The sequence below is a fragment of the Orcinus orca genome, chromosome 17, assembly GCF_937001465.1.
Source record: "Orcinus orca chromosome 17, mOrcOrc1.1, whole genome shotgun sequence".
NCBI classification, from domain to species: domain Eukaryota; kingdom Metazoa; phylum Chordata; class Mammalia; order Artiodactyla; family Delphinidae; genus Orcinus; species Orcinus orca.
In genome coordinates, this window is record NC_064575.1 from 8,402,305 (window position 1) to 8,428,893 (window position 26,589).

The 26,589-nt window shown below is 40.5% G+C and overlaps 1 protein-coding gene and 1 long non-coding RNA gene across 18 annotated transcripts in view; both read right to left on the reverse strand.

Annotated features, from left to right (window-relative positions):
- Nucleotides 1-3,460, reverse strand: LOC125961863 (uncharacterized). Of its 2 annotated transcripts, none has more exons than XR_007472948.1 (3): nucleotides 1,997-3,460; nucleotides 1,875-1,934; nucleotides 1-1,812 (listed from the first exon to the last, which is right to left on the reverse strand). It is a non-coding gene; the product is annotated as an uncharacterized LOC125961863 (long non-coding RNA). The 2 variants fall into 2 exon arrangements; XR_007472947.1 differs by having other exon boundaries at nucleotides 1-1,772; nucleotides 1,834-1,934.
- Nucleotides 1-26,589, reverse strand: part of ASPH (aspartate beta-hydroxylase) — a 386,456-nt gene that overhangs the window by 297,503 nt on the left and 62,364 nt on the right. For 14 of the 16 annotated variants that reach the window (XR_007472942.1, XR_007472943.1, XR_007472941.1 and 11 more), the window contains 8 exons: nucleotides 24,172-24,246; nucleotides 19,961-20,083; nucleotides 16,315-16,347; nucleotides 14,694-14,750; nucleotides 14,163-14,213; nucleotides 12,544-12,576; nucleotides 7,932-7,970; nucleotides 7,329-7,364 (listed from right to left, as the gene is read on the reverse strand). Coding sequence is in view for 11 of the 16 variants with exons in the window: in XM_033437604.2 (XP_033293495.2) it covers nucleotides 7,329-7,364; nucleotides 7,932-7,970; nucleotides 12,544-12,576; nucleotides 14,163-14,213; nucleotides 14,694-14,750; nucleotides 16,315-16,347; nucleotides 19,961-20,083; nucleotides 24,172-24,246 (447 nt within the window). In the remaining 5 variants the exon portion in view is untranslated. The remainder of the gene's footprint in view (nucleotides 1-7,328; nucleotides 7,365-7,931; nucleotides 7,971-12,543; nucleotides 12,577-14,162; nucleotides 14,214-14,693; nucleotides 14,751-16,314; nucleotides 16,348-19,960; nucleotides 20,084-24,171; nucleotides 24,247-26,589) is intronic. The other 2 variants (XM_049700865.1, XM_049700867.1) reach the window with 1 other exon arrangement.

Below are 26,589 nucleotides of genomic sequence, written 5' to 3' on the forward strand. Positions count from 1 at the left end.
TAAATAAATCATAAATCATAAAACACTGCATTACAGATTGCTGACCAGTATTTAAAATACAGACCACCGATCTTTAAGTTACAGTGATCATTTTCACAGACTTTTTTGGGTGTTCAACTGCAATTATCATAAAACAATAGGTTTTTCCACCATCCCAACACAGAAAAATTAGCTATAACTTCGTAAAATGTTGTATATTTCTCAACTGTCCTGAACTACAGGCTTTAAAACATTATCTGCCTAACTGACTGACCTCAAAACTCAGTCTGGCAAAGGAGATATGAACTAAAACCTAAGTTTTCACCACAATTTTGCATCAGACTTGATAAGAAAGCTGAAGAAAGACATTTAAAGCATCTCGTTTCTTCTTAATGGCACAAAAAGTCAAATTGAAACCGAATCTTAAAAATATATCACTATCTTTAATAAACTTGTTTTTGAAAAATAATACTCAAGGTTAACATATTCTAAAACTAGCCAGAAATGTGGACATGAATGTTAACATCTAGTCTTTTTCCTTGGCTACTTCAACCTACTTACAACTAAAGAAACTGTAAGCCTCACCACTCAACAGTATAATGATATACTGACTTGATTCACTCTATAAAATTACATCACATATTTACATCTTCATCCCTACCAACCCCTGTAACATTACCGTAATCGAGAGGTAAGATTGTATCTGCTTTCCCTTTGCTCAAGATTTTTAACAGGCTTCGGTCAAAAGGAGGAATTTTTATTAGCATTTTCTAAAACTCAAAATATTTATGCAGCTATTTTAATCATTTTTCTTCTTGCATTACTTTGCTTCTAATTTTAAGAATGATACATGCTCAAAACAGTTGGAAATATTTTAGATAAAAGTAAAAAGGAAACAGAAAACTATCACACATATTCTCCCTGACCCCTGTTAAGCTTCTGGAAGAGTTCCTTCTCCTAGTGGCAGCACCACGAATGTTCACTAGCTTTCGGTGTTGTGACTGGCTTGTTCATGGTTTGCCTATTTATTTGGTTCTTAATAATCTAGAGACATGTTAGCACTTTACCAACTTGACCAATATTTTTCTCAGAACTTCTTTTACTTTTGTCATTTTAGGTATATTTGAAAAACTTGTATGCATCGTAAAGTATTAACCACATCCGTTGTTATTTTCATCCCTGATGTTATACTAAGAGAGACACTATTACTGTGATAAATTTTCATCCAAATTTATTCTGAGAAAAATGTACATTTAACAAACTTATCTGAAATGTATTTTGGTAATGATATAACAAGATTTTTTAAAAGAAATAATTCGTTATATTAGCACAACCTGAAAGTATTGCCTATTGATAGAGCCTACTTTGTCTTACTCCAGGACTTTGTAAATCCACTTCAGTATGGCTTTGACCCCCATCAATCTACTCAAATAGCTTTTGCTGAGATCACCGACATTCTCCACATTGCCAAATGCGATCGATGCTTTGCAAGTCCTGAAATTCCAATGGCAGTAGCACAGAACATACTCTCCCTTCCTTCTGCTCTTTCCCATCCTTCCCTGCTGGTTTTCTCACTGGCTATGCATGCTCCCTCAAACGTCACAATGTTGGGATTCCTTAGAGCTCAGTTCTGGAACTGCTGGTCTACTCCCTCTGCACTCACCTCCAAAATGATGTATTTCCATGGAATTGGCACCATCTCCATGGGGATGGCTCCAAGCATTCACATCCATCTCAGATCTCACCCATCGGGCTCAGATTGGCATATCCAACTCCCTACTTGACGCCTCCACCTGGGCATCTCACCCATCGGGCTCAGATTGGCATATCCAACTCCCTGCTTGACGCCTCCACCTGGGCATCTCACCCATCGGGCTCAGATTGGCATATCCGACTCCCTACTTGACGCCTCCACCTGGGCATCTCACCCATCGGGCTCAGATTGGCATATCCAACTCCCTGCTTGACGCCTCCACCTGGGCATCTCATCCATCGGGCTCAGATTGGCATATCCGACTCCCTACTTGACGCCTCCACCTGGGCATCTCACCCATCGGGCTCAGATTGGCATATCCGACTCCCTACTTGACGCCTCCACCTGGGCATCTCACCCATCGAGCTCAGATTGGCATATCCGACTCCCTACTTGACGCCTCCACCTGGGCATCTCACCCATCGGGCTCAGATTGGCATATCCGACTCCCTACTTGACGCCTCCACCTGGGCATCTCACATAATTCCTGAACATAAAATACCTAATATGGAATCTTTGATTTTCTTCCCTAAACCAGGAAAGAAAATCATTTCTTCTCAGTAAACAGCCCTAACACCCAACAGTTATTCAAAGCAAACCAAAGGCCCCTTTATTCCTCTTTACTTCACCACCATCAGGAAGTTCCATCAGTTGTAATTCTAAAATACATTTCAAGTTTAAAACTTGCCCCTCCATTTCCACTTCATGGTCTTCCTCCAGGCCACCATGATCCCTTCTCTGGATTAGGACTCAATAATTTCCTAACAGGGTGGTCCCTGCTTCCCTTCTTGCTCCATCCAATCCATTCTCTAAGAGTACAAGTAATCTTTCAAAACATAAATCAGATTATGTCATATCTCACAAGTATTTCCATAGATTCTCACTGTACTCAGAAAAAAACCCAAATTCCTTACTAGGTCCTCCAAGGCCCCAAATGATCTGTCCCATCTCTTTACTGCTTAAGCCAATTCAGATTCAGTTTTCTGTTACCTGCAGCAGAAAGTAACCTTACTGACACAGAAGGGTTTAAGCACAGGACTGACATAGCCAGATGTGTACTTCTGAAGAGCTCATCCTAGTGACACTGTGAAAGAAGGATTTGAAGGCGACAAGCGTGGAGTTAAGAAGACTAGCTAGCAGGCTACAGCCATTGTCCAGGAAGTTGATGAGGGGCTGAACTAGATTACCAGAGCTTCAGAGGAAAGAATAAATTTGAGAAATGTTTAAGGAGACTATTCAACAGGACTTGGGATTAGCTATAGAGAGAGGGGGAGAGGACACAACACCCACATTTCTGGTTTGGGAACCCGAGGACTTATTGATGCAACCAGCCAAGATGGGGGAAGACAAGGGAAGAGAAGTTTGGTGGGCGAGGGACGATGACAAGTCTCCTCTCGCTGTGCACTCAAGTGCCGCAGGAACATAGAAGCTGCGGGCTGGGCCAGAGGCGCACAATCCAGAGCCCCACTGCCCAGCAGAAGGAATTCCCTGAGCAGCCTCTGTTACGCCCTCTACTGGCTGATCAAAAGGTTAGGAAAAAACTGTACTTTTTTTTTCAGTTCATCCCTAATGATTTTAACGTTTTTATTGGAGTATAATTTCTTTACAACGGTGTGTTAGTTCCTGCTTTAAAACAAAGTGAATCATCTATACATATACATACATCCCCATATCTCCTCCCTCTTGCGTCTCCCTCCCACCCTCCCTAGCTCACCCCTCTAGGTGGTCACAAAGCACCGAGCTGATCTCCCTGTGCTATGCGGCTGCTTCCCACTAGCTATCTATTTTACATTTGGTAGTGTATATATGTCCATGCCACTCTTTGTCCCAGCTTACCCTTCCCCCTCCCCATGTCCTCAAGTCCATTCTCTATGTCTGTATTCCTGTCCTGCCCACAGGTTCTTCAGAACCTTTTTTTTTTTTAGATTCCATAAATATGTGTTAGCATACGATATTTGTTTTGCTCTTTCTGACTTACTTCACTTCCTATGACAGACTCTAGGTCCATCCACCTCACTACAAATAACTCAGTTTCGTTTCTTTTTATGGCTGAGTAATATTCCATTGTATATATGTGCCACATCTTCTTTATCCATTCATCTGTCGATGGACACTTAGGTTGCTTCCATGTCCTGGCTATTGCAAATAGAGCTGCAGTGAACATTGTGGTACATGACTCTTTTTGAATTATGGTTTTCTCAGGGTATATGCCCAGTAGTAGGATTGCTGAGTCGTATGGTAGTCCTACTTAGTTTTTTAAGGAACCTCCATAGTGTTCTCCATAGTGGATGTATCAATTTACATTCCCACCAACAGTGCAAGAGGGATCCCTTTTCTCCACACCCTCTCCAGCATTTATTGTTTGTAGATTTTTTTTTTTTTTTTTTTTTTTTGCGGTACACGGGCCTCTCACTGTTGTGGCCTCTCCCGTTGTGGAGCACAGGCTCCAGACACGCAGGCTCAGTGGCCATGGCTCACGGGCCCAGCCACTCCACGGCATGTGGGATCTTCCCGGACCGGGGCACGAACCCGTGTCCCCTGCATCAGCAGGCGGACTCTCAACCACTGCGCCACCAGGGAAGCCCTATTGTTTGTAGATTTTTTGATGATGGCCATTCTGACTGGTGTGAGGTGATATCTCATTGTAGTTTTGATTTGCATTTCTCTAATGATTAGTGATGTTGAGCATCCTTTCATGTGTTTGTTGACAATCTGTATATTTTCTTTGGAGAAATATCTGTTTAGGTCTTCTACCCATTTTTGGATTGGGTTGTTTGTTTTTTTGATATTGAGCTGCATGAGCTGCTTATATATTTGGGGGATTAATCCTTTGTCAGTTGCTTCATTTGCAAATATTTTCTCCCATTCAGAGGGTTGTCTTTTCGTCTTGTTTATGGCTTCCTTTGCTGTGCAAAAGCATTTAAGTTTCATTTGGTCCCATTTGTTTATTTTTGTTTTTAGTTCCATTTCTCTAGGAGGTGGGTCAAAAAGGATCTTGCTGTGATTTATGTCATAGAGTATTCTGCCTATATTTTCCTCTAAGAGTTTTATAGTGTCTGGCCTTACATTTAGGTCTTTAATCCATTTTGAGTTTATTTTTGTGTATGGTGTTAGGGAGTGTTTTAATTTCATTCTTTTTTTTTTTTTTTTTTTTTTGTGGTACGCGGGCCTCTCACTGTTGTGGCCTCTCCTGTTGCGGAGCACAGGCTCTGGACATGCAGGCTCAGCAGCCATGGCTCACGGGCCCAGCCACTCCATGGCATGTGGGATCTTCCTGGACCAGAGCACGAACCCGTGTCCCCTGCATCGGCAGGCGGACTCTCAACCACTGCGCCACCAGGGAAGCCCTAATTTCATTCTTTTACATGTAGCTGTCCAGTTTTCCCAGCACCACTTACTGAACAGGCTGTCTTTTCTCCACTGTATATTCTTGCCTCCTTTATCAATCATAAGGTGACCATATGTGCGTGGGTTTATCTCCGGGCTTTCTATCCTGTTCCACTGACCTATATTTCTGTTTTTGTGCCAGTACCATACTGTCTTGATTACTATAGCTTTGTAGTATAGTCTGAAGTTAGGGAACCTGATTCCTCCAGCTCTGTTTTTCTTTCTCAAGATTGCTTTGGCTATTCGGTGTCTTTTGTGTTTCCATACAAATTGTGAAGTTTTTTGTTCTAGTTCTCTGAAAAATGCCATTGGTAGTTTGACAGGGATTGCATTGAATCTGTAGATTGCTTTGGGTAGTATAGTCATTTTCACAATGTTGATTATTCCAATCCATGAACATGGTATATCTCTCCATCTGTTTGTATCATCTTTAATTTCTTTCATCAGTGTCTTATAGTTTTCTGCATATAGGTCTTTTGTCTCCTTAGGTAGGTTTATTCCTAAGTATTTTATTCTTTTTGTTGCAATGGAAAATGGGAGTGTTTCCTTAATCTCTCTTTCAGATTTTTCACCATTAGTGTATAGGAATGCAAGAGATTTCTGTGCATTAATTCTGTATCCTGCTACCTTACCAAACTAATTGATTAGCTCTAGTCATTTTCTGGTAGCATCTTTAGATTCTCTATGTATGGTATCATGTCATCTGCAAACAGTGACAGCTTTACTTGTTATTTTCCCGTTTGGATTCCTTTTATTTCTTTTTCTTCTCTGATTGCTGTGGCTAAAACTTCCAAAACTATGTTGAATAATAGCGGTGAGAGTAGACAACCTTGTCTTATTCCTGATCTTAGAGGAAATGGTTTCACAAAAACTGTATTTCTAATACAAAAAAAGGCAAAGCCAAGTTGCATATTGTGAGGTTAGTTCTTTTACATAAAACAATATATGTGGGTTGGGTTGGATGAAGTTCTTTCTAGGGATTCTGAGTTTCCATTTTCTAATTCTAATTGAATAAAAAAACAGACTCAGTTATATTTTCCATAGAGAACTGAGTAATAGGAGGTGGGAGAAAACCTGAGTGCCATCCAGCCTGCTCCAAGGATGATCAGCTTAGACAGAGCGGCCCACAGATCCTGTGCTGGGGTCTCTCCCAGCAGCAAAGTGGACAATGAGGGAAGTTCTAGCATCCCCTCTCCTCCTCTCCCCTTCCCCCTCCCCATCTTCTCCAATTCAGTTGACTGTACTTTGTCTAACCAAGCTCAGAAGCAGTAACATTTAATCTGAAAACTGACAATCAGTGGATCATAAATGAATTCTAAGATTAATCTCATGAGCAAAATTCCCCATGACATGTTCCTTGTCAGCACACAGACTCCAGGGTCAACTGCCGGCCCCAATGCTGGATTGAAGACCAGCCCGGCCACTCTAGCTGGAACCCGGGCAGCCACCTGACCTCACCTCAGGCTCTCAGCCCTTCATTTGTAAAGTGAGTACAATGCTATTTGCCCAGGTTCCTCTTCAGTGCCTATGGTGAGAAACAATGGAAACAGTATATGGGAACGAGCTTTGCAAACTGTTACGAACTTCAGAAATCTAAGTCGTGTCGAAGCACGACTATGTAACATATGTAACAGGTTTTATTTTTCTGAAACAAATCCTTCAGGTTCAAAAAAAGGTTTTACCAGCTGAATAACAATGTAAAGGACGCAATTATGAACACTGTGGTTCATGTCTCTTTTTGAATTATGGTTTTCTCAGGGTATATGCCCAGTAGTGGGACTGCTGGGTCATACGGTAGTTCTATTTTTAGTTTTTTAAGGAACCTCCATACTGTTTTCCATAGTGGCTGTATCAATTTACACTCCTACCATTTCAACCCCCCTCTGCCTAGGGATAACTCCTTCTCACAAGACCACCTCCTCCTATTTAGGGTGGCCCTCCTCACCCTAACAAGTTACTTTCTACTACACGATCCTGGTTTTATCTCCATCACTGCACTTCTCATAATCTTTAATGACTTCATCATCTCTTTGGCCACTAGAGTTCCAGCTGCAGTGAAAACAGAATTCCAACTCTCTTATGCACTCTTGCCCTCCTAGCCCCTGAGCACTGTAAAGACAGCAAATAGTGAGGTGTAATAAGTGCTTGTTGAAGAAATGAACATCATTTTAATATAAAAAGTGAAATCATGTCTATAAAATTAACTTACCTTCTAAAATTGTGTTTGAGTCATCTACAGCATTATCTAAAAAAAAGCAAACATGTCTTACATTAACTCATCTTCACTAGGTCCTTAAATGAACATTTCCACTCAGACCTAAATTTGGCTCTTTTTAGATTGGGGCTTCTTATAGAGACACTCACTAGAATATCAACTTTAATTTCTAAATTATATTCAAAGAATACATCAATCGGCTGGCATTATCCCTGCTGACATAAAACTTACACCACAAACAGGGAATAAACATATCAACATGATCCAATGACTTCCTTGGTGACTTGAGAATGTCTTGTATTTCTGACTAAATCTATCTTTTTATTTCACATCTTTTTTGGAGTATAAATGCTTTACAGTGTTGTGTTAGTTTCTGCTGTATAACAAAGTGAATCAGCTATATGTATACATACATCCCCATATCCCCTCCCTCGTGAGCCTCCCTCCCACAATCCCTATCCCACCCCTCTAGGTGGTCCCCAAGCACTGAGCTGATCTCCCTGTGCTATGGAGCCTTTGTTCCACAAGCTATATTCATTTCCACAAATACAAGGGGAGCTGACTTGCAGGAAACATCTGCTTAGACAAATACCTTACCTGAATTTTCTGTCCCTTCATTTTCCGATGGCTCAAACGCTGCAAAGTACACAGAAAAAATAATCCTTGAGCACCGTGTCACTCCCATTAAAACACAACATTTGCGGTATGGTTCAATGTCTAATTTATCTTTGAACCTCTGGGTCTCAGTCACTGGGAAGCGGCAGGTTACAGAGTAGAGCCAGGAAGAGTTTGGTCTGGAGTAAAACAGGCCTGGTATTCAAATTGCAGGGCAGCCACTTTTAGCCAGAGGAGCAATTATATATGCTTCCTTCTTGTAAAATGGGGAAAATTAAAGTTCCTCCCCAGTCACTGTTTACCTGGATCCAGTAATTTGTTTACCCCAGGGTGACACTGAATTTCATTTTCTTATTTGCTTCGTGACTGTAGTGGAGGCTCTGAGTCACCCGTGGCTCAACCCGCTTTTCACTCTGGGTCCAAGTTTTTACCAGGCAGATTCTCTGCTTTGCTCAGGGAGCAGTGCTCGCATCTTTCACCTGGGGCAAATGGCCTCCAGTCCCTGAGAGAGAGGGTTCTGCGGCAGGTCTTAATCCACTACTTTAACCACGGTCCAGGCTCACCTCTCTCTGCTCCGCTGCAAAGGAGGCCCTTGTCTCGGCTGCCGTCTCCCCTCATGCCTGGCTGGTTCACTGCTTTCCTAGTCAACCTGATCCCTATTTTCCCATCTTCCAAAATGCCTGAAAATTTCTGCTACCCTAAGAGCAAACTGTGTTGTTTTTCTAGCATGGTTACAAATATATTCTCCTTGTTCATTTAATAAAGAAAAAAATTTGAACATCTACTGTGTTTCAGATATTATTACTAGTGCTCGGGTAGAGCAAGGTATGATTTTTAACAGATCATTTTCTATCCTTTTGGTGGCATTTGGAAGACAAAGGAGCAGTGAATGTTTGCCCACTCTGTCACCCTGAACGGTGCCTGCATTTAATATGCTCAAGTCTATCAACTGAAAAACAAATAAACAAGTCTTTTCTTTTTGTTGTTACTTTAATTTTATTCATTTATTTATTATGTCCTTTATTTTTTATTGAAGTATAGTTGATTTACAGTGTTTCAGATGGATAGCAAAGTGATTCAGTTATACGTGTGTGTGTGTATTCTTTTTCAGATTCTTCTCCATCATAGGTTCTCCCTGTCCTCTCCTTCCTCCATTTCACAATCTAATTTCTTCAGAGTCATTTGCACATGCTGTCTCCTCACTTCCTCTCCTCAACCCACTCCAGTCTGTCTTCCGGCCCTGATAACATCCCTGAAAATGCTCCCCTAAGACCTCCCACGAGCACTCATTTAACCCAATGGACACTTCCTGCCTTTACTGTATCAGGTCTCCTAGCAGCTCCTTGTCCTTGGACTCCAATGTGACCATACTCTCCTTTGAGTCTTTCCTTTCTCCTTCTCAACCTTCATCACATCACCTTTTTCTTACCAGGCATTAAATGTTGCTTTTTGTCAAAGTCCAGCCATAGATCCTCCTCTATTCCTGCTCTCTCCTCTCTCCTTAAATGATCTCAGCCTTTGGCTTCAATCACAATGCACATTCTGATGATTCTCAAACTCAACTACGAATAGACTTCTGAGATCCAAACACCATCCATCGGCTAACTTGGTATCCCCCCTTGGATGGCTCAACAGGCACTATCAGGGTGTATAGATTGTACTCGTGACCTTCTGGTCCCAAGCCTGTTTTCCAGTGTCACCGTTTTAGGAAAAAGCACCCCATCCACCGGGTGCATAAGCACAACAGTGGATGTGGTTCCCGACACCTTGCTCTCTCTCCCCAGCTACACTTGCACATCCATCCCCGCCAACTTTATCTTCTACTTCTCCCCTTTGTCCACTTCCATTCACCTTCACTGCCACCACCCTGGTTTAAACCACTATCATCTCTGTCCAACTTCTGTCCACTACCAACAGTTCTTGCCAAGGTTACCGGTGAGGCCTCCATAGCACGAGATCCAAGGCAGGTCTTCAGCGCTCACTTGGGTGGTCCTCAGCAGCCCAGGACACGGCTGAACACCCCTTTCTTAAAACTCATCTCCTCTGATGCCTCGTTTGGCAGAGATGTGACTCAGTGAACATCAAGTCTGGATAACTGCAGTAACCTAACTGGTCTCCCCACATCTACAATTTTTTTTTTTTCTTTTTAAGCCACGTGGCGCAGCTTGCGTAATTCTTAGCTTCCCTGCAGTGGAAGTGTGGAATCCTAACCACTGGACCACCAAGCAATTCCCTCCCCACATCTACTCTTGTCTCTCCAATCTATTTGCTACGTTTTAGACAGATCAATCCTTACAAAATGCACTGCCCTAGAACAGTGTTCCAAGGTGGAGATGAATGCCCTTGACCTCTGGACCCGGACCATCTCACCATCTCAGCCCCAGTCTCTCTTATGCTCAGCACTCCAGACACATCTTCCCATCAGCAGCTTCATTCTACGTTCCAGCATCCTTTCCCCTGGCCTTGTCAATTGTTCTACTCTTCAGCTCATACTTCAGCCTTCCCTGGTCCACAAACTAGGTAGGGCCACTTTATACTCTTGCTGTACACTATACCCATTCTTACCAGTACTTAATGTAATTGTAACTGAATACTAAACTAAAATGACTTGTATAATTTCTACCCCGCTGCTAAAATACACAGTCCATGAGAATATGAGCCATGTGTGTTCTTCACTGGAACTGCCCCAGTGTCCTACATTTTGGACACAGGCTACGTGATACATATGTAGTATATGTAGTGTATGAATAAACAAATCAATTAGATGGTTAAGACGGCACTGTCATTTGCCAGGTGTTTCCAATGTAGGCTTAATGCTTTCCAGGACATTTTTTATGTGGAAAGCTGGTTCCCTCTACAGCCTTAACAAGCTTTATGTTTTCCAGGTCCTAGAATTTGGAACGTTTAATACAGAATATATTCTGTTCTCTGACTGAAAAATGGTTTTCTTTTCACCCGACTTACAGCTTTATGTGTGTGTGTGTGTGTGTGTGTGTGTGTGTGTGTGTGTGTGTGTGTGTGTATAATACATATATATTTGGTCACTTGGTTTCCCTATCTGGGTTCCTGAACTGCACAATGGTATCTTTTCAGCACATAATGAAGAATCCTTTGTTCTCTTAGATCTATTTGATTTGAAAAAGTTTATGTTCTATAACAAGGTAATTCAAAGTATCTCATCAAAACCTGATGACCCCTCAGGTCATATTTTTACCCTGTTAACATTTTAAATTATATTTATTATGACATTCTTCCTATGAAAATATCTTTACTTTCACAACATCTTTTTTAGCATTTTATCTAATTTTACACTTCTTGCAAATTTGATTTTAAAATTCTCTAGATTTAGTCTGCAACTTGCATTCCAAACATGTTCTTTCCAGCATATTTAGAAAAACACCACAGTGACTGGCAGAAATTAGAAAACTATCTCAAATCCCACATCTACGTGCAACTTCTAAATTCCAAATTCCTATTTTCTCCTTCAAATTCAAAATTGAAAAAAAAAAAATCTAAATTCAATTGTAATGGCCAAGTTATAAAAAAAATATATTAGTCCCTAGACATAGACTGCAGGATTCTTCCAATGGGATCCTTCATATCCCATTAGGAACAGCCACTGTGGATGGTGATCTTGGTAGGGTCTAAAATTTTAAAATCACATGATTAATAAATCAGCATCTCAGATCTACATGCAGCCCTTCCTAATTTTCTTCACTTGAGATTCACCAACTGACATGAGACCACAAATGTTTTGGAAGTAGAGACTCTATATTATTCATAACTGAATGTCAAGCCCTAAAACCATCCAGCACATAGGAAGTCCTCCATATCTGACTCAAGCACTACACATTTCTTCATCCTTCTTGTTTCACAGACAGTTATACCCAATGGGCTTCTTTCCTTCTACAGAGTCATCTTTGAAGATATAAGAATAAAAACGATCCACCATTGGTATTTTATCATTTCTTAGTCATGTGGACTTATGCAAAATTACTTACATTCTCTGAACCCTACTTCTTTCATCTGGGAAGTAGTGAAAACATAATCTACTTCACGGAGTTTAATAAAACAGCATGAGAAGTGCTGGGGCAACAAGAGGAGCTATAACTGTCTAAATCAGAATCTGATGCCAGAACTATTTTCTTTATGCTGAAGAAAGCCCGGAATGAAGTTCTGCTCCACCTTTCTCCATGCTAGCAGATCAGTCATCTTCATTTAACTAGAATTAATCTGCAGAAGCAGCTAGAGTAGTTAAACTCTGACTAAAGTAGTCCTTCAAGCATGGGACTTATTTTTCATTAAAAGAGAGCTATGATTATAAAGTAATGAGATGTGTTTTCTTGAATAATTTGTAACCACTTCCTAAGGCACCTTGCAAAGAATTTAAGAAACAATTTAGGCAATGGCAGAACCACTGGAATAGGTAGACAATCTCCCCAGGTAAACTCTTTGAGAACTACCCATTCATTTGGATCTTTTAAGTTATGGTATAATATTTATAGCTAAAATACTACTCTCCATACGTCACAGTCAAACTCTGAGTAGATTTTAAAACAAGTAGGTAACTTAAGGTCAAGAAGCATTTTCAGACCTTGCTCATCATACTCTTGGTAGGTGATGTCATCTGCGAAAAAGAGAGTAAAACCAAAATAAGTATCAGTTGTTTAATAAGTATTGCTTATTACAATATTACTTGAGTCATTCTGTGTAATTGCTTAGCTAAAAAACACAACTTAATCTCAAATACAGAATTCTGTTCCTTTAAATATTAATGTTTGCACAATCAGTGAGAAATGCCTCTGGCCAAAAAACAAGAGGAAAGGGCAGGTAAATTATTTTCATAAAATTTCCTCAGATTGGCAGGGGGACCTTCAAGATGGCGGAGTAGGGCTTCCCTGGTGGCGCAGTGGTTGAGAGTCCGCCTGCTGATGCAGGGGACGCAGGTTCGTGCCCCGGTCTGGGAAGATCCCACATGCCGCGGAGCGGCTGGGCCCGTGAGCCATGGCCGCTGAGCCTGCACGTCCGGAGCCTGTACTCCGCAACGGGAGAGGCCACAACAGTGAGAGGCCTGCATACCGCAAAAAAAAAAAGTCTACAAACAATAAATGCTGGAGAGGGTGTGGAGAAAAGGGAACCGTCTTGCACTGTTGGTGGGAATGTAAATTGATACAGCCACTATGGAGAACAGTATGGAGGTTCCTTAAAAAACTAAAAATAGAACTACCATACGACCCAGCAATCCCACTACTGGGCATATACCCTGAGAGAACCATAATTCAAAAAGAGTAATGTACCACAATGTTCATTGCAGCTCTATTTACAATAGCCAGGACATGGAAGCAACCTAAGTGTCCATCGACAGATGAATGGATAAAGCAGATGTGTCATATATATACAATGCAATATTACTCAGCCATAAAAAGAAACGAAATTGAGTTATTTGTAGTGAGGTGGATGGACCTAGAGACTGTCAAACAGAGTGAAGTAAGTCAGAAAGAGAAAAACAAATACCATATGCTAACACATATATATGGAACCTAAAAAAAAAAAAAAGGTTCTGAAGAACCTATGGGCAGGACAGGAATACAGACATAGAGAATGGACTTGAGGACATGGGGAGGGGGAAGGGTAAGCTGGGACAAAGTGAGAGAGTGGCATGGACATATATACACTACCAAATATAAAATAGATAGCTAGTGGGAAGCAGCCGCATAGCACAGGGAGATCAGCTCGGTGCTTTGTGACCACCTAGAGGGGTGGGATAGGGAGGGTGGGAGAGAGACAGAAGAGGGAGGGGATATGGGGATATACGTATATGTATAGCTGATTCACTTTGTTATAAAGCAAAACCTAACACAGCACTGTAAAGGAATTACACTCCCATAAAGTCGTTAAAAAATAAAATAAAATAAAATAAAACTGAGGCATTGTTGTCAAAAACAAAAAAAATTCCTCAGATTGGCATAAAGCAAGACATTCAAAAGAAACATTAGGAATTAATATCCTCTTCTGTTGTGAGGTGGTGGTAGATGAGATGAAATATGAAAACTGATATTCTTTGAATAATCTAATTTTGTTGCAAAGCAGAAAGTCTTGTATTAGGTGTTAAAATTATGTCTTTCACCCATCAAAAGAAAAGTCACCAGGTTAACAGAGCATTGCAGCCATAGAGCTGGAAGTATGTTTAATAGCTAATGAAAACGTCCATACCTGCTTGTTGATACATTCTTCCAGCATCATCTACCACTGGTTCACTGGAATCTAAAAAGAAAAAACATACATTTTTAACAAACCAAACACACTGCTAGACACTATTCTAAAATATTTACAAATTAATTCTAAACCTCACAAATGTGTAAGATAGACAGTATTATCATTATTTAATAAAATTTAAGCTGAATAACATTCCATAATTTTCTCTCCAGTCACAAAGATAGGAAGGAGCAGGGTTTGTACCCAGTTTGGCTCCACTAAATCATACTGCCTCATTCATTTCCAAATATTCTTTCCAGTATCCTCTCTACAAAGATCAAAATCCCAACAGTGGTCTGAAAAACACATCCCCTTTTCCCCCATTTCTTCATGTAATATTAAACTATATTCAGAAATGTATATAATATATGGGCAGCCAAAAATGACTGAGTATCATAAAGAGATTTCTATGTTGTATCAGAGTGAATCATTAACCTTGGTTGAAAACGACCTTGGCCACTACCTCAAACAGAAACATATATCACGAACCTGGATTTTCCTGTTCATATATCATGTCTTCCATATCCTGACTGTAGGCTGGTGAAGCTATAAATTAGGAAACAATTAGGAAATTACAAATATGTCTCAGAAAAGGATTACACTTGATAGTTAAAACAAGACAAGCACAATTTCTAGTAAAGAGAGAAATCAAATCAAAATGATGCTCAAACTTACGTTCATTCATGAAACAAACAGGTACTAACTGTGCTAAATGCCAAATACAAAGGTAAATAAGAAAGTCTCCATCATCAGTGTAATTGAACCACAAAATCGTGGAGCTATATTCTCATTTAGCTTATGCAAATTCAACTATATTCACAAAACAAAAAGTGAGGCAGAGACACAGAGAGAGCAGTGCAGGGGAACCCTCCTCCCAGGCACCCAGCAGGCACTAGCCTGAGTGAGCCTGAGCGAGGACACACATCCCCAGCCCGTAACTTGGACTCAACACCTGAGTACCACCAGACTGCAATGTAATTCTAGTGTTTACAGGTGCCTATTGTTGAAATAATATAGGTCCTAAATGCCAGCCAACAATATCCTGTGGTCCTTAAGCACAGAAAGAGGGATCTATTCCAACACTGGAAGAAAAACTGGCCAACAACACAGGCTTATGGGAAGATGGTGTGTCCATCTCCAGTGTGGTCACACATTCTGGGGACACGTGACATGTGACAATACACAATTTTGACCATTCACTCACTTGCTAATTTAAGACTACAAAACATGCAATTATACAGTATCTTTTTTTTTTATTAATTTTTATTGGAGTAGAGTTGATTTATAGTTCAGGTTCTTCCGTAACATCTTATGAAAAAACCCAAACGAACTTTTTGGCCAACCCAATACAATGTTGTGTTAGTTTCTGCTGTACAGCAAAGTGAATCAGTTATACGTATACATATATCCACTCTTTTTTTAGATTCTTTCCCCATATAGGTCATTACAGAGTATTGAGTAGAGTTCCCTGTGCTATACAGTAGGATCTTATTAGTTACCACTTTGTATAGAGTAGTGTATCTTTTGTTCTCTTACGTTTCTATTTTTTTCCTATTTTATTTATTTATTTATTTATTTATTTATTTATTTTTATGGACGTATAGCTGGTTTACAATGTTGTGTTAATTTCTGCTGTACAGCAAAGTGATTCAGTTATACATATATACATTCTTTTTTGTATTCTTTTCCACTATGGTTTATCACAGGATATTGAATATAGTTCCCTGTGCTCTACAGTAGGACCTTGTTCTTTATCCATCCTATATATACTAGTTTGCATCCGCTAATCCCAAACTCCCACACTATCTTTTGACCTAATAATCCCACTACTGGGAATTTATCCTCAGGAAGTAGACTTTCAAAAGCACAAAAACTATATTCATATGTGTGTGTGTGTGTGTGTGTGTGTGTGTGTGTATGCACATACATACATATACACACACACACATATAAACCTGTGATATAATATGTATTATATAATAATTAACTATGTATTGTGATATTTGATATAAAATATATTAAAATTAATGTTATCTCTTTCTCATGATGCTCTTTTATAGGAAAAGACTCATTCTAAGCAAAAAATAATAGTATTAAATTAAAATCTCACCTGTCTCTTCTACATGGTAGCTATCTTCAGTTACTGAAAAGAATAACATTAAATAAATATTGTTACTTTCATAAAATGGTATGTTTATATATTGTATATGTATATTCTGAATGAATGTTTATCATTGATTTTATTTTGAAAGCAAATAACTATTAAAATAAAACATGAAAATATCAATTAAATGTCTGCTAAACACTTTATCTTTCACTAGAACTACGCTTAGAAACGTCTCACACATTCTCTTATATGATCCACTTAACAACCCCACGAGGTTGACAAATACTATAACGTGGGATAAAGAGGGAGAAAAATTTAGACAGAGTAACACCATGGTGACAAAGCTATGTCCCCATCACATTCCACTGTGCTGTTCTATTTTCTAGACACTCCTGCCATTTTCTAGTGCAAAAGCACATTGTCTCCACACGAGGACACAAAGGAAGAACCCAGAGCCTTTATATGTTTGGGGAGCTAAAAGGTAAATGGGTTGATACCTTCACCCACATACTGCTGATGGCAAAGTGCTGCCACTCATGTGACCCTTGTTATTTAACAGCCACATGGAGTGTAAATATTTTTAACTTCTGAAGACTTTTTTTTTAAATTTATTTTTTGGCTGCATTGGATCTTTGTTGCTGCACGCGGGCTTCCCCTAGTTGTGGCGAGCAGGGGCTACTCTTCGCTGCGGTGAGCAGGCTACGCATTGCGGTGTCTTCTCTTGTTGCGGAGCACGGGCTCTAGGCATGCAGGTTTCAGTAGTTGTGGCTCGTGGGCTCAGTAGTTGTGCTCGTGGGCTCTAGAGCGCAGCCTCAGTAGTTGTGGCACACAGGCTTAGTTGCTTCACGGCACGCCGGATCCTCCCGGACCAGGGCTCGAACCCATGTCCCCTGCACTGGCAGGCGGATTCTTAACCACTGCACCACCAGGGAAGTCCTAATTTCTGAAGACTTTTAACAAGCAACTTTTATGTTCAAACTGAATCTATGTCCCAATTAAAAATTAGGTCAGAAAATAAGGTTTCTTCAGTTTATGAACTTTTTAGAAGTGTTTCTTCCTACTCCCAGTCTATAACTCCTAGCCTCAAAAATATCAAATGCCTTATGTTTCAGATTCTTTGAGGGTCTTAACTGAAATTTTTTGTGTAAGCAGCATCTAGGACACCAAAATTCTGAGCAACTGTCAATCTTCCTGAGCTATCCTGGCTGAAGATGGGAAACAGCAAGAGATTCCAGGGAATTGTGGAAATCATTTCATCAGCATTCGTACTCAGAACTTAGAAAAGTTTTTCCCATAGAAATCATGATATGCATGACAACTAAAGGTCTAAAGTTCAAAAGCTAGTCTGTAAATGCCTATTTTCTTTTCTTTCTTTTTTTTTTTTTGCGGTACGCGGGCCTCTCACTGTTGTGGCCTCTCCCGTTGCGGAGCACAGGCTCCAGACGCACAGGCTTGGCGGCCATGGCTCACGGGCCCAGCCGCTCCACGGCATGTGGGATCCTCCTAGACCGGGGCACGAACCCACATCCCCTGCATCGGCAGGTGGACTCTCAACCACTGCGCCACCAGGGAAGCCCTGTAAATGCCTATTTTCAATGCACAATCGAACTGGAATCAAACACAAGTTCAAAAGCATTTTGAACTTACATTTTCTCCCCCAAATTATGCATTATATACAATTCTGTAGGTTCGTATGGAAACCAAACCATCTCTTTTAACGTTATTTCTATGGAAAAGTGCATTTTCTCAACAACAGGCATCAATATAAGCTTTTGGAAATACATTCATTCATAAATTAGGAGCTGTTTGCTTCTCAAGTAGTTCCCCAATATATTAGATATTGTGAGAAGTAGACATACTTAACATTTCCATAATGTTTATGCTTTAAAATAGTCCTTGCAACCATTTACCAACTGCGTCTTCTGAGGCTACCTGACCTCTCAATTCTTACGTGGCCGGGACGAGTCCTGTGTGTTCTGCCTGATTCCCGCTGGCTCTGAGCACAAGCCTTAACCCGTGCAGACACAGCAGAGCAGGAAGTGAGGGGAGGCCCAGGAGACAGGAAACAGCTGAACCATACCTGGGCTCAACACTGGCAGCAATTATGTATCCCCTGGAGAGCTTTTATAATCGTCCATTTTGGGGGCCCCGTACCCCAAACACTCTGATTCACTTTGATCAGGGTGGGTCACCGGAATTCTTTTAAAAGCTCCCCGGGGGATACTAAAATGCAGCCAGGATCTGAAGTGGTGTGGTGGGATACCAGCCCATCTTAGTGGATCATGTTCATCAGAGGTTGTCTCTCTGAATCCACGACCCTATGGCTCCAGACCTTCCTACCTTGACTAGCGCTGCGGATCCGATCTACCGCCTGTTTCTTACCATTCTGTCCGGCTCTCTGAACTCAACTTAGGCTGAGCTAACCCTTGAACCCTACCAGGCACCTCCAGTCTAGACCCTCGGCGGCCGGTGGTGCTGTGTTGTTACATGGGTCCTACAGACTCTGACGATTACTACACAGCGGGGTGCGTCATGTAACTGTTCACTTTGTGTTGGTGCCACGAACCACTCCCCCTGGTTTCAGCATAGGCTTGTTTTCCTGTATCACTCTTTAGAAATACAACATCCCTCTTAAATAAACAAGGTTCCCTTAGCACTCATTTTAAGTATAAAATGATATCATTTATATATTTTAAATAAAATGACAAAAATCAGTCAGAGTACAAAACTTGTGGCTTAAAACCACTAAGGTTTTAAAGGACTACTTTAAGAAAAGAGTACAGAGAATAGATACCACAAGAACAAAGCATGTGGACTTAATTCAGCAGGGCTCCCAATAATCATGGTAGCCTCACATTAAAGCAGAGCAGAGCAATAAGTATACGAATAAAAATTTTTCTGTATGTCAGTAGTGAATAGCAATAATTCTGACTTGCCTATTGCAAATAATACAAAGTAAACTACTCAACTGATATTTAAATAACCAGCATTTAATTTAAAATATTGATATACACAGATGTCAGCAAACTGTGGTCCATATGTAGTCTACATTGGGCCTGCCTCCTGACTTTCTAATTAAAATTTTACTGGAACAAGGCTACACTTATCCAATTAGGCATCGTCCAGGGCTGCTTTTTCACCGTGGTAGCAGAGATGAGTAGTTGGGACAGAGGTTGCATGGTCCGCAAAGCCTAAGATATTGACCGGCCGGCCGTTTACAGAAAAAGTTTGCCAATGCCTAGGCTATGAACTGTATTCTACCCACTGTAGTAATAGAGTTTATTTTAGAACAAGAGCCTGTGATAGATTATCAAGGTCAATATTTCATCAGTCGTTTGAATTTCTTACAACAAATGGTACTCTAGGAAGGAGAGTACAGTAAAAGTAAATGTGCTGAAGGATTTCACTTACATCCTATAAGAAATGTATATATCCTTAGAATTTCCCCTAACGTACTTTGAGTTAAAAAATTGGGATATCTATTTATTTTAGGGAAAAGACTGATTTTAACTGAAGTTTTCAACTTAAAAAAAAAAAACTTTAGATAAAAGCTAAATATTGGTTTTAAAGGTGTTTAAGAAAACTTCAATAATCGTAATTACAAATTACCTATTGTGTTTTATTCTGAAACCAAAAAATTGTGTTCTACCTTCATGCACTGCTCCAGTCCCCACAGGTTGGTATCTGTCATCTGTATCACTTTCTGCAAAGATACCGTCTTCGGGCTGTAGTTCTCCTGCTGCTCCATCCTGTTCTTGGTGTAGGTCCTCTCCTTGAACAATGATAATGAACAAAGTGACACAGGTCTATAGCAAGGGCCCCAGGCAGCAGCCCACACAGACACAGACGCCCCAACTGAAAGGCTGCCACATACCCACTTCAGCTGCTTGGCATGCCCCGCCCCTTTTCTGGGCCACTGCACATGCTGAAACTCTGTCCTCTCTCTGGCCAAGGGCTAGTGTACCCGAGGGGGTAACAGGTCTTCTCTCACTAGAACATAAACTCACCAAGGACAGGGACCTCACATATTTTGGTGACTAAGTATGCCCAGCCCCTGGGGCCATGACTAGCCATAGGAAGTTCTCAATACGTATTTAATAAGTGAATAAATGAATTCAGAATTCTTACTATATTTGCCTCTTCAGTTATCACTAGGTCAGAGGAAAGGTCACCTTGCAACCTTCCACTGAGAACTGACGTAAAATTCCACGTAACAATCTTAAGTAACTCTCTGCAAATATTCTATTACAAAGAACATCAGGCCACCAGCTAAACCGTATGCCCCGTCATCCGCATTAGTTCAGCTGCATTATACTTTGCTTCTAAAGGTTCCTATGTTTAGCCTTTAAGTTATGCTAAGATGCTCATTTTCTCTTCTGAGACTTTCACGATACACTGAACCATTCTGCTTCTCTTGTGTAGACGTTGGACATGCTGCATGACTCCACTGCCACATGGGTTAGCTTGTCATCACGGTGTAAGACGTTCTCCCAGTAGTAACTTGCCATGGCCTCGAGCAGAGGATGCTCTGGATGTAGCCCTTAAACGAGAGAACTCAAGGGAACTAGACTCAGGTGTGCAGTGCAGTATTGCTCTAGGAGTGTGCGATCTGGAATATCTGACTCCAGATCCAGGTCTGTCCCTAGACCAGCTGTGTGACCCCGGGAGAGTTACTTAATGACTCTGTGCCTAAGATTTCTCTTCCATAAAGAAGAAACAATAAGAGTACCTACTCACAGCATTGTTGTGAGGACTGAAACACTTAGAAAAAAGCCTGGCCCATAATAAGTATTTAGGTTTTATTGTTGCTGTGCTGCTTCTGCTGTCGTTAATATTTTTGCCATCATCATCCCAGTAATAACAATACTACTACTTCTACTGCTACGGAGCTACCCCCCACACACACTGCAGGACAGAGTCCTTGGTCACTTTACTTCGGGTGCGGCCCAGTGATGTTCTCAGGTGTTGCTGGGCCGTTAGGCCCTTTTCTGTCGACACTGTTTGTCTTCTGTCTTCTCGTCACAGCCTGCTATCTTGTTTCTCCTCATTTGAGATTTTCTGCTTCTCAGCAAACCAATCACCAATTCTTCCTGTCACTAACCGTACAACTCTTTTTCTTCTTTTCTTCCTGCCATGTTCCTTTTCCCTTACTCTCATTTACTCAGTCTAATTTTACAGTTTTTATGTGAGTGGGACTGAGCTCTTTCAGCCATCTACTCAATGGAAGCCCCTGCTCTCATAGGGAGACCAACTGAGCACCGTACACTGTCTGTGAGTCTCCACGGCCCAGGGACAGCCTGCCGTGAGGAAAACAGTCTCCTGAGAGTTTGCTAGACCTCACCGGAGGCACTACCATGCCTTCCTGCAGCTGCTGCACCAACCCTATGAAATAGCAATTATCCCACTTTGAAGTATGAGAGGCTTGAAGAACTTGACTAAAGCCACACAGCTTATAAATGCAACTGCAGGACCCAAACCTGACAGTGAGATACAGAATAACAGGGACAGAGAGTCTACTCTAGAGATGGTGTCAGGGAGGCCAAGTTTGGTCTGATAAGATGTGAAGACTGGAACACACACACGCACACACTAACAGAAGGGAGAGCAAGTTAAGGGCCCCACAGTAGGGACAGGTCTGGCAATGACCAAGAAAAAAGGGAAGGCCAGGTGAGCCAGAGAAAAGTGACCAAGGGGAGAGAGACCAGGCCCAGACAAAGCACAGTGGGCTCGGCCACATCAAACAGGGGGTGCAGAGGAGCAAAGATGGAAACAGGGGCCCAAGTGGATGGGAAGAGGGGATGGTGGTAGCTGACACACGGCAGAAGTCAAAATACGTTTTGGAGGCAAAGCTGAAGGGATTGGCTGATGGATTACATATGAGGGGAAAAGAGGAGAGAGAAATCAAGGAAAACTCCCAGGATGCTAGCTTAAGCAACTAAGTGGATAGGGAGACCATTAACTAAAGACTAGAATAAGAGTAAAACATTGTTGCAGGTGAGCAGGCGAGCTGTGAGATGGAAAGGAGTCACGAATTCAGTTTTAGGAACATTTTAAGTCTGAGATAAAACATACAAATGGAGATAAGAATATGCAGTTAGACAGTCCAGGAGCTTAGATGAGCGTGAGGGCCGTAGATACATATTTAGAAGCAATATGTAATATTTAAATAATATTTAAAGTCATGGCCTGTGATTTTCTAAGGAGAAAGTCTTGATATGTATAACTGATTCACTTTGTTACAAAGCAGAAACTAACACACCATTGTAAAGCAATTATACCCCAATAAAGATGTTAAAAAAAAAAAAAAAAAACCCATTACTAAAAAAAAAAAAAAAAAAAAAAAAGAAGAGGTCCAAGGAACACAATCCAATGCTAGCCTGGCTTCCTCTCTCCTGTCTGGCATCCTGCACCCACCCACCTAAATGTCTACCACATCCTTCACTTCCTTCTTCCCCTACCTTGGGAACCTTTGGTGAAATTTAGTTTGACCAACCATCTCGACTCACTTGGGTCACGGGTACCACCTCCCATCTGATCTCCCTGCTGACATCTCCTTCACCTTATTTTTCACACTGACAGAATACACAACACTCCTTCCCACCCTCCAATGGTTCCAACTCCTCTTAGAATCAAGTAAAAACACCCTTCCCTTCATCCCTCCACCTCACTTCAGACCCTTTTGACCTCTGGACTTTCACACATGCCATGCCCTTTGCTTAAACATTACTCTTTACTCATAGCATTTGCCTGGCAAAGCACTACACCATTCTCCAGCTCCTAAATCAGTATGTCATTTTCCCCAGGAAGCCTCTGCTAACCCCACATAGCATCACGTGTTTCACCATCACAGCACCTACCTCAACATATTGAAATCAATCATGTATTGAGATTGCATCATCCTTGTGTTAGGTTAAAATAAAAAATAAAAAAAAGATATAGGAAGGGAAAGCCTGCGTTTGCTTATACAGGCAGATACGCTCAGGTGAAGTAGCTTTTCTAGCTGAGAAGAAACTGGTAATAAAAGGACACAGGCTCCTAGACTCCTAGCAGCCCAGGGCAAAAACCTACAACGCAGCCAAAGCTGGTCTCCCCAAAGGAGCACAGATGGAGCTGGATGGGATGCTTTACATTTAACCCCCAAATACCTAAGACTGAATAAGATACTTTAGCTGGCCTGCAAAAGCCCAAGTTAAATGATAGGGAATTCTGTCTGTTTTTAAGAAACATTATTGTTTTCCTCTAGGACTATCTTCAGCTCACACCAAACCACCGGAAGTATCAGGACACCACGTGTTCTGCCCTCTTCAAAATCCTTGTTACATTTTGGGGTTAGATTCTGTGCTTTTATCAACAGATGCTTCAAGAAACAGTCTTATAAAATCTTAAAAACACTGGTTTCTATAGTATCATTTAATATTCTCTGTACAGAACTTAACATAAGAAACTTTTTAGATTCTTTAAGTAAATAGCATGTTTACTTCTTCTCTAGTAATGTGACCCACATAACTTAAAGTTTCCCCTTTTTTGCTGTGGCGGCCACCCAAGCATTCAGTATAATTTGAGGGCTGAAGACAGCTCCAGGAGAGCCCATTACAGCTCGCTTGGTTCTGTTCTATCCCCTCCTCCCGGCTGCCGAGGTATGTGTTCTTGATGTATCACTGGTCTCTGTTTGCTTATTCTCTTAACAATAAAATGGGGTAAAATAAAATGAGTGTAGTGTTATTTTAGAAATCCTTGTCCTCCAGTAGCTTTTTTAAAAGCCCACTTAACTATTATTTAAAGTTCAAAATAATGTCCAAGTCATTTAAGGTAATTAACCATTATTTTAGTAATGCATGAAACACAGATTTTAATTCATACCATGTTCTGCGTATACCGTTTCATCAAGAAGTGACTGAACTTGTTCTTGTACTTCATCCTCAATATTCGGAAGCCCTAAAATAATTAAAACATAACTAAGTAGAAAAAATCTAGACATTAATGTAGAACGTGAGATATGGCCTCCCCATATACACATTAAAATGAATATATTGGACTAATCAACTGTGTACCCTTTTCCTATCAGCTTAGCCCGTTTTTTAAGTTGGCAAATAGGGTAGATATTTAAAGTTGGGTTTATTTTGACAGCAGATATAAACGCTAAACAACTTCATAAGATTTTAAAACATAGGAAACTAACTCGGGTTCAGATTTCTCTTTAAAAAAAAAAACCTCACTCAGAGCAAAATTATTTCAGTTTCTAGTTAACAAAATTCACACTAACGATAGAAAAAGCAAATGGGAAGGGCAAAGCTTTCAGAAAAGGAAGTACTGGGAAATAAAGATAAAATGTGGAGGAAGAGGTCAATAAAATTAAAGTACATGGTCAACCACTGTCTTTCCCAATAGTCAGGAGAAAGGGCTCCCTGGCTGGTATGAGGGCTGGGATGGTTGGTTGCCTGCTCCCAGAAGGTGTCAGGAAGCGTGAGTAGAAGACCTTACAAGACAATCCTCTCAGCATTGGAGAACCTCATCTGACAGTCACATCTGTCATAATGTAAATTACAGACGTGAACAACGTTAGTAATGATATTGCGACTACACTGTGGTGCTTATCGGATTATCAGGCTTATTGCAATATCATATAACAAACAAGAAGCTATAATTACATTGACACTATTATAAATTTTCCGTCTAACAGACGTCATCTATGTTCACTAAACAGAAGTAGCACCAGACTTAGTATCATGAATGCCATCAAATGAGATAATGCCAACGACATCAGTTATACTGACAAACTAATCTTCAGTGACAAAAACAGAATAAGTTAATCTGAACTTCAGACTGAAAAAAGTGTAAGACTCTACTATGCTAATTATACTACAAAACCATTTCTAAAGCACAGAGTGCCTTCTATTTTTATAGATGTTGATATTTCACAAACTACTTTTATACATATTCTCACAGAATTACAGGAGACCTTCCCAATCTCTGTTCTTCCCTCACACAATGCCCACAACAGCTTCCTAGCAGAGTTCCCAGTTTTACAACTGCTGACAGCAACAGAAAATATAATGTGAGTAAAGAGAAGTAGAGATTGGCACTCTGTTCCTCTGCTTAAACCCTTTAATGGCTTCCTCTCCCTGAACAGATGAAAATCTAAGTTCCTTGAAGCCCCAGAAGGAAATGCAAGACCTCCACAATCTAGCCTTCACACGCCTCTCTAAAATCATCTGCTACCAGCACCGGCTTAGAACTTGGTGACTGCGCCATGCTGTGTAATCTTTCCACGAGTCTCTGATGCCCTCCTTTCCCCTGGGGAAGTTGAGTAAAGGCAAAAAAAAAAAAAAAAAAAAAACCCACCCAGCCTGCAGTGAGTTAAAGGCTAAGTGTAAATAAGGCAAAAAAGCAACTGCAAATTCTTCTTTCAAAAGTGTAGCCAGTACAAGGAGAGAGACTGGAAGGCAGATGGAGAGAACTGTGGGGATCAAAGGGGTGGTTATTTCATTGTGTTTTAATGAAAGATATGTACCTCTGTTTATAGAATAGGTGGGTAGTCAGAGAAGACAGAAGGTAAAGACCTAGGTAAGAGGAAGGTTGAGAAGGCAACATTTAAACTAAATCAAATATCACCAAGAAGTTGAAAAGGATATGAGGTGATAACTGAAGGACTTAGGAGGACAAGTTATCAGTAATATGCAAAGAGTAATATGAACAAAGAATAAAACAAGGAGGAGAGAAAGCAAATAGTACATTTCGGAGTAAGTACCAGCTTTGAAAACTAAGATTTTTTAAAATTATAGATTAATCTAGCACAAAGTAAAACTGAGGTGCTAAATCCAAATATACATTCAAATTATAAACCTTAAAAAAAGAAAAAAGAAAAAATCACTCTTGCTCTGAAGCCATGGTATGATTACCGCAATTCTACAGGAATGGGAGAGAGACAGGAAATTCTCCTGGGATTATTTGAGCAATAACAAAAAATAAGAGCAACATATTGATTTTTATTAAAAGGAAGGAAGGTAAATCAAACAGTATTCACCAGTACCTAGTGATAGTCAGCCCAAGTATTGATACCACCTGGACTCAGTAATAAAGTTGCCAGTAAATATGCAATGTCATACCTAACACTTCCAATAGGTGGCAAGATGAAACCAAATTTTTGAGAACTACTGGGTAAATGAAAAATGTACAGAAATTAAACAGTACTTTGCAACAAAAATCAAAGCACGAATAGGAAATGATAGTAATGGAACCAAATTTCATTTACCAATTTATTAAGAGACTTCAGGAGTC